The following is a 21,214-nucleotide window of genomic DNA, read 5'->3' on the forward strand; positions in this document are numbered from 1 at the left end:
CGACGAGGAAGAGGAGGAAGAGGACGAGATCCAGATGATGGCGCCAGTCCACAACGCCAATGAGGGCGACAGAGACCTCCCAATTGACGTGGAGGTGCTCCCAGATGTGACAGACATCGTCAAGCAGGAGGTGATGGATGAGGCAGAAGAGGAGAAGGTGGCAACGGCACCACAGAAGCTGGAGAAGACGAAGAAAAGGCCATTTGCAGGGGAGGTGCGCCGCTCGGAGCGCCTGAAGCACCTGAACAACTGAACTGAAGATGATGGACAAGAAGATGATGCAGTAGTTAGGTATGCTGACTAGCAAGAAAATTCAGCATATAAGTTAGTGATATTTTGGTTAGTTTATGTTAGGTGTGCTCTATATATGCAGAGCACATAAGTTAATTGTAATGTTGCACTTCTGCTATATTGTTTGAACAATCCTGCAATGTTTAGGACATCTGCATGCTATCTATATAGTAAATCTGCTTTGCTATGCCTATCTTGTTATCATGCTTTGATTTGCTGGTGCTGCTGCTGTTACAAATGCTCTGTTATAATGTGGTCTGTAGCTACAACTTTGCAAAGAAAGAATGCAACAGTTATGTAGGGCATTCTGTTGTTGCTTTGCAATGTTGTTGTTGCTGCTGCTGCTGCTTTGCAATGTTGCTGCTGCTTTGCAATGTTGCTTTGCAATGCAACAGTTAACTGAAGATATAGATAACTGAATTTGTAGTTAACTAATGATTTCTCATTAAAATTCAGTTAAGTTGTGATCTTCAGATAACTCAATTTGTAGTTAACTAAAGATTTCTCAGTAAAATTCAGTTAACTAAATTCTTCAGATAACTGAATTTGTGGTTAACTGAAGATTTATCATTTAAATCCAGTTAACTGAATCTTTAGATAATTCAATTTGTGTTTAACTGAAGATTTCTCATTTAAATCCAGTTAACTGAATCTTCAGATAACTCAATTTGTGTTTAACTGAAGATATATCATGTACATCCAGTTAACTGAATCTTCAGAAAACTCAATTTGTGTTTAACTAAAGATATATCATTTACATTCAGTTAACTGAATCTTCAGATAAGTGAACTTCAGTTAACTACAAACTAAGTTAATTGACACTGTAAAAATTGCACTTATCTGGAGACATTCAGATAACTAGTAACAATAAAAGCAGTCATACAGATTTAGTTAACTAAAAGCATTCATACAAATTAAGTGCATTACATAATACTGGCATTAAACCAACAAATTCAATACAACTAATTAATAGATCTTCTTGAATGAATTACTCAAATTCATCTAAGATCTCCTTCACCCTCCTTATCTTGCTCTTGGTCTCCTCCTTGTGCCTGAATAGATCACCAATCATGTACTCTAGTTGCTTCTTCTCCTTCTTCAACTCATCCCTCTGTGACACCACTTTGTCCAACTCTTCCTTCATGCTGTCCATCTGTTTCTTCATCTCATCCCTCTCTTTCTCTGCCTTAGCCCTCACAACCTGATGAATGCTAGTGGTAGATTTATCAGACATCTTTTTCTTCTCAAGCTCTTCCTTTAGGTCAGAAAGAGCAAGTCTTGCATTGCCCAATTCAATAATTGCCTGCTCCTTGTCACCCACCATCTTAGCAAAATCTAGCTTAAAAAACCTCAGATCATTTTCCATCTTTTCCTTCTCTTTCAGAACCCTAAAATTTTCTTCAGCAAGAACTACACTTTCCCTGAGCCTTAGCTTGTTCTCATCATCATACATGCCCCAAACCCTAGCTAAACTCATCTTCAGAGTGGCAGGCCATTCAGGGTCAATCCACTCCACAAAGTTGCATTTAGGAATTTCCTACCAAATAAGAAAAGAATACAACTTTAGATAAAAAAAGATGTTAACTGAAAAGTTCAGTTAACATACTGCAGTTTTCTTCAGGCAACTGAATTTGGATATAGCTGCAATTATCTTCAGTCAAATGAAAAATTAAGTTAACTAACTACAGATTTCTTCTGTTAACTATATTGCTGCACTCTTATACAGATCAAAGTGACATGACACATTCCAATAACTATAAATCTACTAACCTTCCGTGCACAAGCAAGATACCTTCTACCACTGTCAACAGATTCAAAGGACACAAACTTCTCACAGACGCATTGGTGTTCACATCTAACTGAGAGATCTGGAGCAAGGCCACTCCACTCTGAGCAGAAGATAGTGGCAGCAGCAGGAGCCTACAACACATTCTTGTCAGCACAACATTGACCATTTCTTAGCAGTAGGATCCCTAACCCTAACTGGAGGTGGACGAACTAACCTCACTTGTCACAGAGTAGCCTTCCAACGACGAGCTGGATCCTTCACTCCAAGAAACCATGGCCGCGAGCTGCAAGGCGGTGTCGAGATGGACGGCGGCGGCGATCTGGAGCAGACGAGCTGAAGAAGAAGAAGCAGATAGGCGAGTGGATAGGAGAGAGCCGACAGGATAGGATATGCCAAAGGAATATACCCTTGAGCCGACAAATTAACTCAGGTGAAGTACTGCGGGTTGATAAGGCAAGAAGGCAGGGGGCTATGTGAAAAATGCAGCGCGCTGACCAGCCAGGCCACTTGGCATCCACTTGGCGAGCTGTGAGTGACTGTGGACTAAATTTGCACATCCATTGCAAGTTGAGCGATGAAATAATCAGCTTTTTCAAGTACAAGGACTAAAGCATCACCTGACATGCAAGTTCAGGACCTGGGATGCTATTACCTCCCCAACGAGGTGTAGAGGCAAAACAGAGAGGACCTTGCTATGCTTGGTGGGTCGTGGGGTCGTGGCTGTGAACAGAGGTATTCTGTGATGAGGAACTATCGACTTTCTGTCTGCTGTTCATCTGTGCGCCGTTGGCATCTGTACTATCAATGATCACGGCAATGAAATGTGGTGCGGAACTGGCGCAGAAGACCATGGCATCTGGCGGTTAGGCCACTGCCCGGACCAAAATAATGGTTGGCTCAACCATAGCTGCACAAAAGAGTGCGTGCCTGGGAGCTTGAACAAAGCCCCATGTCGTGACACGCGCAAAAGGACGGGTCCACTTAGGCAACCCCAACTCGGAACACTGCAATAGCACGACAGGCCAACCAACCTCCAAAGCCGCCTCCAAAAGGCTATTTTATGGCTTATATTCTTGTTTCCATTTGTTCATTCACATCTAATCATTTACACCATTCCCGTATATATTCTTATCCATGCTAATGGCCTTTGGAGATTATTTACAGAACAAACATCTGTTCGACGTGTTGTCTGTAGTATTGTTTTACTTCTTGGCTGCAGTGTCAGAGATATATAGTTTCCTTACCTTCTGGTCTGCAGTTGGTCTCTGCGTCAATTTAGTCATTTCACCTTCTTGGTCGTCCTTTCGGAATGATTCACTAAAGGAGTGTCTACTATATGTGCCATCAAAAGTAAGTCGGCAAAGAAAGTTATGGATAATGATCATCGTCAAGGCAAATGAGGGAGCAGTATGATCATAATCATTTGCAGACACTTGAAGAAAAAATCTTTCAAACAGTCCATTTAACTTCCAGCATGTAGTTTGTCTCTACATCAATTGACGCAGCGAGTCGTCTACTAAAATTAATAGAGCAACGAACTAGGGTCTGATCTTCAGTGAGGTAGTGACGTACCAGCCACCACGCGTCCAATGCAGATCCTCTTTAAAAAAATAAGTAATGCATGTATCGAGAGGAAAAGTTGTAATAATCACCTAACAAGTTCACGTATATAAGCTAGCCCGGTCCATGTCCACACCCACTCGTACCTCCATCAAGTCATTGCAGCCGAGAGCTGACTCATTTGGAGCTCCCTCCCTCCACGTCATAGAGAAGTTCCGAGACACTGCCCTCCACTGCAGGATTATGTATGCTCCTCTCTCTCTCTCTCTCTCTCTCTCTCTCTCTCTCTTATATTTTTGGGTGTGGCTAGGTCTTAATCAAGTCTAAATCAAGTGAAATAGCATGTAAGAAAGAAAAAATCAAAAATAAAAACAGAATTGTATGGATCTCGATGTAATATCTCATGAATATAACATCGATTCAGAAATAATCAAGTCTCAGTCGGTTGAGATTTAGCAACTGTTTATTTTTTGCTTGATATGCTGATGTTAAAACGGTTTTTTTTTGCGATTAAATGTTAAAACGCTGTTGCCAGCAGCTTCCTTTTGCAATTAAAAACCTTGAAGCAAAACATTTTATGCCATTGTTGCAGATCTTGTAGAGAGGAGGGGTGATCTGTTGAGGCAAGGAAAGATAGATCGATGGAGTTTGCTGTATCCGCATTTGGCGTGGTAGCTAGCATCGCCATGTCCAAGCTCTGTACTGTGATACGAAAATTATATGGGAAGGCGAAGCTTGATGCTACGTTCTTAAAAGATGAGCTCGAGGCAATCCGAGCTGCTATCATTCAACTTTGTTTCAGAGGTGGACCTGTTAGATGTTTGCAGATAGTATGGATATCACAACTAAGGCGATTGGCATATGACATCGAAGACAGCATAGACTGCTTCCATGCCAACAAGCTGAGCCCCGAAGAATTCGCCATAAAGCTTGGTGAACTCAAGGAAAGGTCATTGGATACGACCGACCGGATAAAAAGGTATGGATTCGCTGACCAAGGGTCTGCAGAAGGGTCTTCCGTTGTCACCAATTATCCTCCGGATTTTCTTCTTGGCGACAAGAGTTGCCATGACTGCTTGGTATATTTGTACTTGTTTCCTCCTAATCATCATGTCAGGACTAAACCTCTAATAAGGAGATGGCTGGCTGAAGGTCTAGTACAACGAGAAGATGCTGCAGTCGATAATTTGCAGTCCATCATTGACTCCAGTTACATCGGTTCCATCGAGAGAAGTATCAATGGGAAGGTGAAGAGGTGCAAAAGAACTCATGAGACGCTAGAGGACATCGCCAAACGGTCCTTGTCTGAGAAGTTCATCCTGGTCTGTGACGGCACCGCCCAACTTCAGGAGGAAGAAGCCCGGAGGCTGTCTGTGCATCCTTCTGGAAATGTACAACTGAATTTGCCTCAGGATCTGCCTAGTCTCCGAACCTTAGCGGTATTCCCTGCTGGTGCGGCGAGTCTCGCTAGTTATGAAGATGTTTTAGATTTTTCCAGGTATGGTCAAGTGCTGCGGGTGTTGGATCTGAAAGAATGTGCTCACCTGAGCGATGAACATATTCAGGCTATTTGCGAGCAGGTGCTGATGAAATATTTGAGCATCAATTTGGGTAGCATTGATGAGATTACAAGGGATATCGGGAAGCTGAATCAGCTAGAGACCCTCGACCTGAGTGGAAGCCAGACTGTGACGGTGTTCAAAGAAGTCCTCATGCTGCCCAAACTGAAGCACCTCATTGGGAAGTTCCAGCTTTCTAAGAGAGATACCTTTTGGGGACCTGTACCATCAGATGTAGAGAAGCTCCTGAGAGCTAACAGTAAGATGGAGACGCTGGCAGGATTTGTCATGGGTAGGAGACCAGGATTTCAACAACTGCTGAGTCTTATGAGGCGGTTGCGGAAGGTGAAGATATGGTGCAAAACCAACGCAAGTTCAGATAACCTGCTTGCTCTTTCAAATGCCATTTCGAAGTTCGTTCTTAATGGGGCCACTGAACCTGATCTTAATCGGTCCCTATGCATTGACTTCGAAGAAGGCTCAAGAGATCTCGTGCATGAAATAATCGTCCCAGTCGGCGGCAAACTCGACTCCCTCAAGCTGCGCGCCACACTGGGCAAATTTCCTCAGTTTGTTGCACACCTAGGTTGTATAGAGGAGCTATGCCTCTGGTCCACTGGTCTGAGCTGGGACGTTATTCAAAAGGGTCTGAGCAACGTGAAGGGACTGAAATATCTCAAGCTTATTGAAGATGGCCTTGGGCGCATCGACATACTGTCTGTAGCTGGGCACCTCAAAGCCATTGAGCGGCTTTACATCGTGTGCAGGCAAACGCTGGAAGTAGCTATCACAGCTGCCCCGCTGCCTCATCTTGTGTCACTTCATATCCTCTGTCAAGATCTGCATTTCATTACTGGAACAAGCGGCATCGACATCACGGGCATGGCAAAACTGCAGGAAGTTGCGCTCCATCCTCTTGTCGACGGAGCAATCAGAGCTGGACTGCAACAAGCTGCAGATGGCCATTCTAATATGCATCCGCCCAAAGTGATGTTCCTCGAATATCCTCAATAATGGGGACTTAATCAAACACGGTCAGTTCTCTTCCCCGCTTTCTGTATTCACTTCGACTATGTCTTTCTGCACTTGTTGAAGTTAATCTTTGATTGTGCGCAGTGCAAAACGGCAATACAGCGACGGAGCCACCTACCACTTTGCTTCCGGATCCACGCAACAACTCAAGTGTCCTGTGATCTATTTTATTAGTAGGTTTTTTCTTCCGCGATATTACAAATAAGGTTTAAGTACCACATTTTTCCTTTTGCGAGTGTAAGTACCAGTTATTGTCCAATTACCATTTCCAAGTCACTCTGTGAAGTGCACCGATTGTTGTATATTTTTAATGTTCCAAAGCGATGAATCCTTACTCTTATTGTAAACTTTATTTTACTGATTCCAATCAAGAACTTTGTTCTTATTTAAATGTTGTGTCATGCATACTTTTGTGGATTACGCCCTTCCGAGTTTGAGGTTTCTATGTTCAACAAGCCTTGTGATTAACTGTTCAATTATCGTGTCATGCTTGCGTTTTGGTAGCTTGTAATAAACAATGTAATTGTCATGTATTGTTGCTGCCTAGGTCATGTTAATAATAAAGCCTACATTCTCTAAAACAACTAGCATGCATGCATGCTTGCAGACCATTGATCAAATCATATCCTATATATACCTAAATAGTTTATCTGCACTACCTCTATTAGGCTGATTGTAATAAAAGTATCATAGCTAATATCATGTATTCTAATTAGCAAATTTTGTCGAGGAGACACAGAATTAAATGAAAAAGAGAGGGTTAAGTATCTTATCATGATACCAAGTATCATATGCATGATACGAACTTATGATCATACCCAGTACGGGCAACCTTCTCTTAACATGCACACATGCAACCTCATCGAAAGCCGACCACTACATGCATGAGAAAAAATTCATTACTAGTTGATTCCATGCACACATTCCACCTCATCACATATGCCACCACAACACAACCGGCCAATAATCCACACTGATCGAAGGACAAAAAGACAAAATAGATGCTCGCTTAGGGTTTTGCCCTTTTCTGGCCACCTCAACCGGCCCAATAATCCACTCTGACCAAAGGATGCGACTCGGTAGCCAAGTAGCGGCGGCCGACGGGAGGATAGAGGAGTGACACGTCCATTTTGCATCATGTTTACCTACTGTTATTTATAATATTTTTATGCATAATAATGCTTTTTGGAGTAATTCTAATGCCTTTTCTCTCATAATATGCAAGGTTCACACAAAGAGGGAGAATTCCGGCAGCTGGAAATCTGGACCTGGAAAAGTTACGTCAGGCCACCTATTCTGCACAACTTCAAATGAGCTGAAACTTCACGGATAATTTTCATGAAATAAATGAAAAATACTGGAGCAAATAACCAACGGAGGGGGCCCACCTAGTGAGCACAAGACACCAGGACGCGCCTGGCCCCCTAGGCGCACCCTGGTGGGTTGTGCTCAGCCCAGCCCACCTCCTTTGCCCCTCTTTTGGTATATAAGTCATTTTGACCTAGAAAAAATAAGGAGAGGACTCGAGATGGAGCGCCGCCGTCTCAAGGCGGAACTTGGGTAGGAGCACTTTTGCCCTCCGGCGGAGCGATTCCGCCGGAGGAACTTCCCTCCCGGTGGGGAAAATCATCGTCATCATCATCACCAACAACTCTTCCATCTTGGGGAGAGCAATCTCAATCAACATCACCATCTCCTCTCAAACCCTAGTTCATCTCTTGTGTTCAATCTTTGTACCAGAACTATAGATTAGTGCTTGTGGGTGACTAGTAGTGTTGATTACATCTTGTAGTTGAATACTATATGGTTTATTTGGTGGAAGATTACGATAATTGCCTTTGGCTCCTAGGTGCATATGCACCCATTGTCGAAATACACATTTTGAAAAGTTAAAAAATTCGGAACAAAAAACCCGCGTGTATATCCGGACATTTTATGTGCGTGCACAAGGTTTCGGTGAAAAACAACGTTTTTTGTGGCTTGTGTAAAAGAAACAATTTCTGATGCTTCATTCTAACTATTCACGAGGTATTTCTTTATCTTTTTTACACAAGCCACAAAAACGTTGTTTTTCACCGAAACCTTGTGCACGCACATAAAACGTCCGGATATACATGCGGGGTTTTTGTTCCGAATTTTTCAACTTTTCGAAATATGTATTTCGATAATGGGTGCATATGCACCTAGGAGCCAAAACATTGTTCTCTGTTCAGATCCAATATGCTATTTAATACCCCTCTAATATTGAGAATAATTATCATTTGTGAGTAGTTACTTTTGTTTTTAAGGTCACGGGAGAAATCATGTTGCAAGTAATCATGTGAACTTGATAGGTGTTCGATATTTTGATAGTATGTATGTTCTGATTTCCTTAGTGGTGTCATGTGAATGTCGACTACATGACACTTCACCATATTTGGGCCTAAAGGAATGCATTGTGGAGTAGTTATTAGATGATGGATAGTGAGAGCGACAGAAGCTTAAACCCTAGTTTATGTGCTATTCCGTAAGGGACCGATTGGATCCAAAAGTTTAATGCTATGGTCAGAATTTATTCTTAATACTTTTCTCGTAATTGCGGATGCTTGCGAGGGGGTTAATCATAAGTAGGAGGTTTGTTCAAGTAAGAACAGTACCTAAGCACCGGTCCACCCACATAGCAAATTATCAAAGTAGCGAACACAAATCGAACCGACATGATGAAAGTGACTAGATGAAATTCCCGTGTACCCTCAAGAACGCTTTGCTTATTATAAGAGACCGTTCTGGCCTGTCCTTTGCCTCAAAAGGATTGGGCTATCTTGCTGCACTTTTGTTACCATTACCGTTACTTGCTCGTTACAAATTATCTTGCTAGCAAACTACTTTGTTACTTACAATACCAGCACTTGCAGATATTACCTTGCTGAAAACCACTTGTCATTCTCTTCTGCTCCTCGTTGGGTTCGACACTCTTACTTATTGAAAAGACTACAGTTGATCCCCTGTACTTATGGGTCATCAAGGAGATGACGTGGCGGAGAGAAGACATGCAGGTTGGAGTAGGATCAGAGCCTGAGCCTGGGCATCCTTATCGACATCGTCGACGAGTAGTGGATGAGAAACACCCTCCCCACCGAAAGTACACATGCGGACATGTCCTCTCCTTCTGCTCCTCCCTTACTAGAACAAACGCATCGACATCATCATCCCCGCCGACGGTATGTTGGCTTAGGCTGGCCATAGTGGTAGTATCTTAACCGGCATCATGCACTAGGGACTAGCAAACACGCTGATGTAGCAAACAATTAAATGAGAGAGAGAGAGAGAGTGTGTGTGTAACATAGGTAGATACCGTATCATAACAAATATTATACTACTATGTGTCATGCATGACAAAATAAGGTTATCTATGATACTAATATATGATATTATGCATTATAAAGGTAGTATTATATACTAGTATGATACGCATGATACTAGTATATGATACTTCCCACTATGAGTAGCCTTAGGTCCGGACTCGTCAAAGTACTCTCCAACGAGGTCGACATGGACTCTTCAAAGTGGTTTATTCCAACACCGTACACCAGCCTATCATGGTGTTGTATTATTTTCCTGAAAAATGCATGTATGTGTTTGGATTGCAATGATTGCATGCATGGTTTTAATTGCAATAGCCTCATGCATTGGCTGGCAACTAATGCCAATATCTGGAGATGGAGCAGTGCCATTCGTATGCTGTTTTCATATGATACATGTACGACACTAGTTCGTCACCCTAGGATCAATCACTATTCGAACCAGGGACATCAGATCAGAGGTCGTACACATATCAGACTGTAAATCATCTTATGCATAGTAATTTCGTTGGAGATGTGAGACCAATCTTGCATATTTGAATTTCTCTTATTTTAGATGAGGCTTGTAAATTGATGAAAAAGTGTTTCATGGCTTTATATTATAAAGCAAAGGCTTGTAAATTCAGACGGAGGAGTACGACAGCTAACATGACAACAAGGGCATCGAAGCTTGGTATCTGGACAAAGTTGTCGTCAACATCGACGATTAATGCGTAGAGCAAGTTGCATCGATTTCCTGCCACTGTAACAAAAAAACAGTCAGACCAGACGGCACAAACGAACAAACAAGAAACAGTCAAGATGTAACCACTGCTAGTGGTGGTCCATGGGCTAATGTGATGATGTGGATGTAGACATATACAACAAAGACAAGCCTAAGGTCCTGGCGTGCTGTAGATGTTGATCCTTGACCTCACGTGCGCAATTTGCAAATAATTTTGCAAGTGGCGTTAGATTTGTATCTATGCAAATGGACCTATGGGATACGAGGGCGTGTGTAATGATGTCATCTTTGGTCTGTTTAAGACACATTTAGATGTGTTTTAATTATTACACATCTTATTAACTCAATCAAGCATAAAAAGAAAAGAAGAAGGACAGAGAAAATACTCACACGAATCTTCACGTAAAATCAATGACAGATGACTTGACATGCAATACTTATGGCACTTTTAGATGTGCTTTAACAAAACTGATCTTAGATATGCCACATACGCTAATTGATGAGGTGGAAGAGAGAGAAACGGAAAAAGACACTTGTCTTCTCCTAGCTAAGAGATGATATTCTAGAACGAAGATACTACATTTGTCTCCATTACACGAGATGTCTTCTCTTATCACATATTTTCTGGTTTAAATTTTTAATCACCCCACAGTTTTAGGATCTCATAACATTAAATGCTAGAGATAACGCTAGAAGATAATCCATTGTATAGCATTGTTTTATTGCCTTCTTTAGAATTTTTTTTACAAACGGTGGATTTTATTTATTCAAAATTAGGAATCAAGACGATAAGAACACAATGAGCACACACCCAAGCTCAACATAGTTAGAATGCACACAACTAACAACGATGAAAAAAATAACCGACAAATAGTTGTCATATAAGACCAAAGCTATGCCTAAGCGAGAAAAAGAACACCCAAACGATCATAGCCATGACCAACAAACTACAACAATGGTCATATCCACACAAACTATCTCATGACACCACAAGGAACAACGAGGTTCTTGAACAACAACACCTCAAGAAGGGATCAACGCTCGAGTGATCATCAGTAGATCCAACCACCAAAGGCCAGAGTCTAGGTTTTCATCTAAATAACAAGTTTGAACATATCCGAGCAATGCCTTCAAGGCAGATATAACCAACACGGATATGACATAGATTTTCACACCGGAGCTTGAGTCTGGGTACTTCGAAAGCATCACCTCTAGAGTCTATCATGTGTTGTCGTGATCACTTCTCTGTGATACTAGGAGCTGCATGTGTTGGGCTAGAAAACTAACCATCGTCGTTGTACAACCAGACCCACTGCATCAAGACATCTTCTATAGATTGCATCTCACCGTCGAAGACAACACCCGGATCTGGAGAGACTAACCCTCATGAAGACCTCTGGATGGCCATCACAATCTGCAGCGAGGCGGTCGCCACAATCCAAAGGGGTCACCACATGGACCAACATGCATGACAGAGCACCTCACCGCCAACTATCACCTTGCCGGAGAAAGCCCTACCCGGGCTCATCAGCCTAGGGGACTGCATATGGTCGGATCTCGAGCACAAAATACAATTTGTCCACTGTCTAAGAACCTAGGCACCACAGCCCGCCTGGCCACAGCACCCAGGACCCCTCAACGGCCAACGCCTAGTGCCACATACTTGAGCAAGGACCCGCTCCAGCTATGTCCTACATTTTTGTATTGTTATACATGTAGTATATAAAATAGAACATCTTACCAATCATATTGGAATTCCCATCACATATTTCTTCTTCTCTTATTCATACTGTTTTTTAGTATACAATAGATTTGTATATTGTTGAAGTGGTCAATTACCACGTGGTGCCCGCCCTTGCACGCGGTGCAAGACAGGGGTCAGTTGGGTGTGTCATGGGGTTCCCGTAGCCGGCGGGTGGTATGCATAGTCGTGTTACTGGTGAGGGTTTGCCGGGGTAAGGTTGGTGTCTCGGAAGCTGGGTTAGAGACCCCGGGTAGAGGTGTGCCCGGTTGGCTCTTCGGCAAGCGTCATGGCAGTGGTGGTGGTTGCATCCTCGGGGTGGGCAGGTTCACGGGATACATCTGTGTGATCCGGATGTGGCTCCAGGTGGAAGCACGGCGCTTCAACGCCAATGGGGGCGATGCTTGTGTGTGTCGTGTCCCTCATGGGGGTGTCATTCCCCTCTTCCCGCGCCAGGGCTTCGGATGAAAATCCTTGTCTGTCTCTGCGGCCTCGGCAACATCGGCATGTGGCATCATCACCCTCCTGACGACGTCTTCGTGGAGCTTAGGTTCCTCATGTCACATTGCATCATTATCAACGGGCAAGTTTGAATCCTTTCTCAAAGCTTCTTTTGACTCTGGCATTGGGGTGTCTCGCTTGTCTCTTACTCTTTACATGGGCTTTCGTTGGTACAACTCTTGTTCCTCGCCATCGACTAGCAGGCTCGGCGCTTCATGATCCTGAGCAAGAGGGCAAGGGGCCTTCTCTTCTACAACTTGATGTTAGCAGTGCAACGAGGTCTAGCCTAAGGTGGTACAGTTTCTTCTTCTATTAGTAGTTTCGGTTGTTCTTCGAGTGGGGTGTAGCTACTCATGTTTTTGGTGTTTTTATCTATGATGTGCTTTGGTAGAGTGTTTCTTCAACATCTTGTATCGGTTCGGTTGAGTTGCTTTATATATAAAGTTGTGTGTTTTTTGGGTAAAATGTTATTGTACTAATATCAAAATGAGAGTTTTTTGTTAATATATCTGAATGAGAATTAAACGGGCACACTTGGTACGAATGTGCATATTAGGGCATTTCTAACTGATCCCCTAAAAAATAAGGGATTATCCGGCCTAGTATACCTTAGTGGGTTATATATACTCTACTAAAATTTCACGAGACCTAGCCGATCCCCTAAAGTTAGTAGAGTAAAATTGAATTTGCACAAATTCAATCAAATTTCGACTGAAAGATGCATGCATTTATATAAGTTCAACAAGATAGTCTTCGAAACTGAACATTAAATGTAAATTTAAACTTGAACTAAACTCGGTCGAACTGGAGGTCGAGCCAGTCCTTCCTCATGAGAGCATCCTCGGTGAGAGCCGGGTCCCGGTCCATGCCGTCGTCGTCATCGCCGGGGAAGATGCTCTGCCACTCCTCAACGTCCATCTCCTCCTCGCCGCCCTTCTTGCCGCGCTTGTTGCCGCCCTCGTTGTCGGAGATGATGATGAATTCGCCATCATTGACGGTGAATATCGCCTGCTCCACCTCCACGAGCTCCGGGTACTGCTGGCAGAGGTCATCCATGTTGACCTCGCCGGCGGCCTCCGCTTTGATGTGTTCCCTTGCCTCATGGTCCTCCGGCGCCATTAGAGTGCTGACCAACCCCAGCTCCAGCGGGACGAGGTGGACCGGAGCTGTCCCAAAGGGGAAGTTTAGCCTCGCATGGCGACCGTGGTACCTCACCTGCCACCAGTCGTACTCTATGGCGGCGAGATCGGTCGTGTGGAACGACCCGATCCACTGCCGTTCATGGGTCTCCCGGTCGATGATTTCCGCCGCCCACATCCTCCGTGACCCCTGTCGGACGCCTAGGTAGGTCCTCGTTGGTGGCCGCGGAGGAGGTAGCTTCGGGAAGTCCTCAAATCGAGTGAGAGGCGCAGCGGCAGGTGGATCGAGGAAACGGCGGCGTATGACAACCCGCGGGCGTGCCAGCGCAGCGGATGAGCGGAGGGGACCTCCAGCCACCGCGTTCAGCCATTGGGAGGAGAGGGGTGGCGGATCGGGGCAAGGGATGCACCGGCGGTGGGGCGAGGGGGAGAAGAGGCGGCGGAGGAGAGGAAGAGAGGGGGGGGAGTGGAGGCGGAGGAGAGGAAGAGAGGGGGAGAATTTTTCTCTGCCGCCGCGAGCCAGAGTAAATATACCCCGAAGAATAGGGATAAAATAAAAGACATTACTTCACTAACCGTTATAAGGGATCGGCTAGGTGCAACGTAGAGGAGAAAAAACTCAAATATACTCCCTTACGGCCGGATAAGGGATCGCTTAGAAATGCAGAGTCGCTAAACTTAAACCGGGTGATCAATAACTTGCCTAGTGGCGGGTCATTGTTTTACAAAATACCTCATAAACCGGGTGGTCAATAACTTGCCTAGTGGCAGGTCACTGTTTTACAAAATACCTCATAAACCGGGTGGTCAATAACTTGCCTAGTGGCGGGTCACTGTTTTACAAAATACCTCATAAACCGGGTGGTCAATAACTTGCCTAGTGGCGGGTCATTGCTACTTTCGGTCCTTATTACTTCGCATATAAGATTTGTTTGAAGTCAAAATTCATACGGTTTGACCCATTTTTTATAAAAAAAGTAAAAACATTTACAATACGAAATCTATATCAATAGATACATTATGAATTTAACTCTCATATTGTGTAACATTAGTATTATAGATGTAGATATTTTTTTCTATAAAATTGATCAAACTTTTTGAAGTTTGATTTCAGAGAGATCTTATACGCGGAGTAAAAAGACCAGAGGGAATATGAATATATGCATGCTGAAATGCTCAAGAAATATTCCAAACTATAGACACTTGATGTTCCGTCAGAAGACGATTTTCTTGGGCTTGTCAGGTATGCAGTCGACCTCAGGGAACACGACGACATCGGGGCCCGGCGGCGGGCGTTGCAGCGTGAGCGGGCAGCTGAGCTCCAGCAGGCGCCTGTTGCCAATGCCGAGAGTGATCCGTCCAGAGAGGCGCATCTCCACTTTGATCACCCCCGTCGCATTCTGCTTCATGAACTCCTCGCCCCCCGCCGCGTCGAGCACGCACGGGGTCTCCCCGGCGGTCTGGAGGAGGTGCAGCTCCCTCTTGAGCGGCCTGTGCCTGTGCCCCTCGTCCGCCACGGTAACGTTGTACAGACGCCGGTCGTGGAAGAGGAAGGTGGCCACGAGGGGCTTTGTGTACTTGATGGCCATAGCTCCATTGGTGTTACGAACTGTCAGGGCGACCGAGATGGACACGTTGTAGAGGAAAGACGGCCCTGTGGTCGCCGCCGAGGCAGGTCGTGTGTCCACGAGGACGAAGCTGATGAGACGGGCGTCCTCGACGTAGGCCTTGACCTGCGGGGTGACGGCGAAGCGTAGCACGAGGAGCACGCCGGCAGCCAGGACGAGGAGCGCAGGTAGGGCGAAGAGCAGGCATTTGAGCAGCGACGTGGCGTTCCGCTGCGCCTGCAGGTCGCAGCAGAGGTCGCGTAGCCTGTGGGAGTTCCGCGCCGATGAACCGGGACCGGAGGTCGTTGCCATCGCCGAACAAAATGGACACCCACGCTAGGCTTCAAATACTGAATTTGGTCCTGGAACAGCCTTGTTTTTCTTTTCTTTTTTTAAATAGAAGACTACTAGCAATCTAGCATGCATGTTGTGGGAAAATGCTTGTGGTCACCTTAAAAGCGAACCAACCAACCCAACAAACTGCACGACATATTTCTTTCTTATGTTCCATAGGTTTCTCTTGTTTCATGCCATTCCATATGTGTTTCGTCTCCAGTAATCTCGTGATCCAGAGCCGCCTAGTTAACGGTTCAGAAGTGTTGGAGATTATGGCTGGCAGTGGTAATTAGAGCAATTTCAATGGGGAGATCCATTTCGTCCGCGGCCGTTCGTTTGGATCGGCGCGGACAAAAAAGCCGGTCCATTTTCGGCCCATTTTTGAGTCTGATTTGCGTCGGCGCAGACACAAGACGGACGCGCGCGCACTCGTCCTCTTTCCTCACCGGGCCCGCTGGTCGGTGGCACATTGGATTCACACACTCGCCCGCCTGCTACGTCGCCGACGCCGCCGGCCATTTTTTTCAGATTAAAATGGATACATAGATAGTTCTAGCGTACACAGATAAAAGAAAAAGACCACTACTCGTCGCTTTCTGACTCCGACTCGTTAATGTCCTCCTCTGACGTTTGAAGGTAGGCGTCAGCAAGCTGCTCGTCTTCAAAGTCTCAACCCGAAGTTTCTCTTAGCTTCAGTTTCAATTGAGTTGCCTGCTTCCGCGAACGCTTGTCCTCCCGATAGGCGACTCGCTCCCTCCTCTTCTCCTCCCTCTCCGATCTCAATTGCTTGTAGAACTGGCGCTCGTCGACGAAGTCCTGCGGGTAGCCTCCGCGCCACACCACCAAGGCTTACACGTCCTTCTCTGCGATGGCGAGGCGACGCTGCCGCCTCTGGTGGACACGACAATCCTTGTCGGTGAAAAGCCGCGGGAGAGGCGCCAGATCCTGCGCCCGCTGGCTCGACACGTTGGGAAAATTCATATCCCGACGAGGCCTCAAGAGGCGCCACGCCGCCTCGTCGTGCGCGTGGGCCGCCTCCTCTGCGGTGTCGAAGGTGCCGAGGACGAGACGTTTCTCGTGAAACCACATCTTGGCGGAGAAGGCACCGGAGCGGCGCTCGCGAACTCCGCGAAAATCCGAAGCGCCCAGGCGGCGGATCGATATGGTGGCGCAGAGGCGGAGAGAGTGGGCGGCCGACAAAGTGTGGAGGGAGCACCTTCTTTATAGCAAGCGCCGGCCGCGGCGCGCGCGCGAACCTTTCCCGCGCGCTGGAGTGCCAAAACCAGGGCGACGGCACGATGTTAAACACGTGCGGTCATGAAAATGGGTCGGCCTGTTGGCGCACTGCCGATCCAAAACTAAAAGAGGCGGACGGCGGGCGGGTGGCCGATCCAAAACTAAAAGAGGGCGGACGGCGGGTGGGTGGCCGACCCAAACGGATAAAAAGCGGACAAAAACGCCGTCCGTTTGAGTCGGCCCGTTGGAGTTGCTTTTAGTACTTTTTTTTTGCGAGATGACGGTGGTAATTAGTACAACGTAGTACATGTCATGTCCAAGGCCACCGAGTATGAAAGGGATAGTATTGTCGTTGCAGCGAGGTGTTCCTGTCTACGGCACATGGGTCGTAAAGGTGAGAAAATTCTTCGTCATCCTCCTCCGCTCTATGAAAGGGATAGTATATTGGAGTGTTGCATGTAGCGACATGAGCTAGTGCTGAGTTGTGACCAGGCCTTGGTGGTCTATAGGCGCGGCCGCGGGCAGTCCTCGACGGCAAGTGGCTCCTTGCTATCTTGCGGATTGGCGTCGTCTGGCGGGTCACGTACGGTTCTCCGGACACTGGCCTATGCGTGTACTGACGAATAGGCGGGTAGATCTGAAATTTCCACCAGGCTATAATTAAGATTTTTTATGTAAAACATGATAGCCATGCATGTCCTCAAGGTTGAATGCAAGCAATTGAAAATTCGATGGTAGCGAGATATTGGTATCCTGGACAAAGTCTTCCATTTTATCCGGTAAACATCAACCAATATGCACAGAAACACAAGGAAATATTTATTTATGCGAAAATGATCAAGACCTCTTATCAAGGTTCATCAAAAGTACAAACCGTCTTAAACATAAAAAAATTGCATCCAGATTCAGAGACCATCGAACGACCACTACCGCCGCCAGAATGAGCCGCCAATGCGCCGCTGTCACCGCTCCCATATTATAGCCATCTTAATCTTGTCGATGACAGTCGAAAAGTCTTCGTGCACATACACCTAAGGACTAGCAACTTGGAGTTGCAGCCGTCGCCATTGAACTCTTTAATATATCTGAAGCACCTGACATGAAATATCGCCACAAAAAGAGAAACCCTAACCTCACCGCCGCAAAGTAGACGACTGGAATCTATGTCGGAACTCCGTTGACTACGTCCAGCTGGATAACCCTCAAGGAGGATCAGAGCCCAGAAGACGAACTCAAAGAAGATGGCCGCCATCTACCCGAGTGCCGCAAGCAAGTGTGAGGACCAAAAAAATCTATCCTAAACTACTAACCAGAGCATAGGTATCAGGATTCCCCTTCCAGCCACCAGCTATACCTGAGTGGTAGATAGAGGGACGGCAAACGCACGGGCTCACTGGCAGAGCCTGAAGAGGAGAGTTGTTGTTACCGCCAAGAGATAAGGGAGGAAAAGCTAAAGGAGTTTTTGTGATGTACCCAATGTTTATCTCTTATCACGAGTTCATAAGTAAAATTTGATGTGACACATGTCATTAAAGAAGAAAGAGATGAGCGTTGTATGCAAGTAGAGATACGGCTCTTAGCGTGTTTCCTAACACATCTTAAGTAATTATCTGATGTGACGTGGCTTCTCTTAGGCCACAATGTTGAGATACAAACATGATCACTAAACCAAATAAATGCAATACCACTTATAGCAAGGTTAATAGCACAACCAACAATTATGAAGTTAATAGCTGACATACAAGACGTTGTTGCATTACCTATAGCCAACTTAAGAGCTGACATGTATAGTAATAAATTATAAATAAGTACCACTTTATTAATAACTGGCCCACCTTACAACCTCACAAAGTGTCTCGAACCCGTGCTATAGCCGACTCTTAATCTATAGCATGCATCCCTTCTCTCTTCTCCAACTAACCAAATATATAATATTTAAACTCTTGTAGTTTGCTTACATCACCTCATTAATTGTACTTGGTCTTAGATACAATACCTAAGAAAGGATGCATTGGGGTGGTTTTCTCAAAAATTTACCATCACCTTAAGATGACGAGTTAAGAACTAATGCATTGGGAGCCCCTCACATGTTCTTGAGAATAAGAATGCTAAATGAAAACAATGGTAACGAGACTTGATATTATTCACACAAAATTTTATGTCCTATTAAGTCAACATCAACCAATAAGGCATAGAAATATGAGCAAGTTTCATCGATTACCTACAAGAATAATAAAAGAAGACGCTATATTTGAAAATTCTATGAAAGGTGATACTAAAAGCAAGGATAATTAGACTTTGTGTCCTCGATAGAGTTTCCACTCTATGAGGTTGATGCTGGCATTAAGACATAGTTGTTTGAGAAAGTATTTATAAAAAGAAAGCAATATGAGCAAGCTATATAAAATTCCCGCAAGACTAGTTAAATTAAGCATGCTCTTGAGAATTCTATGGCAATTATGGCCCTTTCCAGTGATCCATCTTCTACCCGTGCCAAGCATGCCATGTAAGTAAACCATATGTGACAGAGTAATTATGTAGGGAGATGATTTGGGGTCCAAAAAAACTATGGTGCCTGGCACATGGTCCTATGTGGATCCCCTCGCTCTCGTCCCTTTTACTTACCTTTGTTGCGTAGTTTTCCATATAACATCCTTCAACTTTTTTTTGTGATAAATAACTAAGTCAAAATAGTTACAACGAACTCAACATCTATACATTGGTTTCTATGACTAAGCACTCGCTCTAACCACCTGGGCATACTGAGTGGCCTAAAATGAAAGTAGGACTTGGTATATGGAGAAATGCCTAATCTATCAATCAACATCAACCATTAATGTGTATAGCAAGTTGGATCGACCACATGCTAGTATAACAAAAAACAAGTCAAGATGTTACCACTACTGGAGGAGGTTGTACCGTGTAAATGTGTAGATAGATCGTGACAGGACGCCTACCGACAATTTGTGACTCAATAATTCAAACAAGTTGCAGAATTATTGTATGTGCACATCAATGGGACTGCTAGCTTGGATAGGTAGCGTATACACGTAGAATAGATGTATGGCTGCACAATTACCACCCAGAATTCATTCAGATAACGAGCTTAATTTGATTGTACTACTACCCCAATCTCATAAAGCTATCTTTCCTCGCAAAGAAAAAGAAAGCAACGGGACTGCTAACAGTATAAACAGTAGGCCATCATAATCTTGCTGGTTTTTTCTAGAACTATCATAATCTTGTCGGAGGAGGCACTAAGTCTAAACCGTAATAGTCATACATTTTTTAGGGGTACAATAACAGTCATACAACAAAGGTGTTAGCAGCCAAAGGGATACAAGCCCAGCCTATGAGTTGGGAGCCAACGGCCCATGTATTGCTCGTACTTGCACCCTTTTCTGCTTTTCTTACTTCCCTTTTCCGTCTTTCAATCTATGTGATGGATATTACACAATAAACCATGAGCAAGGGTAAATGATTTTAAATATATATTGAACAATGATTTTAATTCGATACATTTTTTCGTATTCACAACAATTTCATACTTGCATCCAGATTTTTCAAATTCAAAAATAATTTCTAAATATAGTGAACATTGTATTAGATTATTGTAATTTTTCAGATTCAGGGTATATTTATTGAGTTTACAAAAAGCAATTTAGATGATTCCCTCAAATTCTCAAACATCTTTGAGTTTGTGTATTTAGTGAATATTATATTACATTAAGGTATACTATTTTTCAAATTCAGGGTATATTTATTGAGTTTCCCAAAAAAATACTGCTGACTTCCTCAAATTCTCAAATATTTTTTAGTATGTGAAATTTTTCAAATTCATGAAAAATATCAAACTGATTAACATTTTATTGAATTCATAAACATTTCTGAATTTCAAAATATTTTATTTAAACTCATGTTTTTGAGTCCATGAAGATCTTTCGAACTCTTGAACATTTTTGTGTATTCATGAGGTATTTTGAATCATGAACATTTTTTGAGCTCATGAACAAATTTTCAAATTTGCAAGCATTTATTGATCTCGTGAACTTTTTCCAATTTGGGAGTATTTTACCAACTGATGAGCATTTTTTTTTAAATCATGACCAGCTTTTATGTACGTGGCCATTTTTTTTCTAATTTCCAAAGATATTTGAAGTTCGCAATCCTTTTTTTTCAAACTCCTTTAGATAATGTCAAACGTGCAAGCATTTGTTTCACTTCCGAAACTGGTTTTTAAAAAATTTGCAAACATTTTATTGAGTTTGTGGACATTTTACAAATTGATGAAAATTTTGTTAATAAGCAATTGTTTTGAAAACAAGAAAATGTTTCAAATTCACGAAAGCTATTTGAAT

The 21,214-nt window shown here is 44.0% G+C and overlaps 1 protein-coding gene across 1 annotated transcript; it reads left to right on the forward strand.

The window, feature by feature from the left end:
* Positions 1-3,738: 3,738 nt before the first annotated feature.
* LOC123191221 (disease resistance protein RGA4-like) lies at positions 3,739-6,622 on the forward strand. Its single transcript, XM_044604039.1, has 3 exons — positions 3,739-3,885; positions 4,233-6,233; positions 6,316-6,622. Exon 2 carries the CDS (start codon positions 4,282-4,284, stop codon positions 6,211-6,213), a length of 1,932 nt encoding a protein of 643 aa, XP_044459974.1. The 5' UTR covers positions 3,739-3,885; positions 4,233-4,281; the 3' UTR covers positions 6,214-6,233; positions 6,316-6,622.
* Positions 6,623-21,214: the final 14,592 nt, after the last annotated feature.

The sequence above is a fragment of the Triticum aestivum genome, chromosome 2A (genome assembly GCF_018294505.1).
Source record: "Triticum aestivum cultivar Chinese Spring chromosome 2A, IWGSC CS RefSeq v2.1, whole genome shotgun sequence".
NCBI lineage: Eukaryota > Viridiplantae > Streptophyta > Magnoliopsida > Poales > Poaceae > Triticum > Triticum aestivum.

What these genes read in the sequence shown, in the direction of transcription:
- LOC123191221 (XM_044604039.1), top strand. Translation starts at nt 4,282, where the DNA reads ATGGAGTTTGCTGTATCCGCATTTGGCGTGGTAGCTAGCATCGCCATG.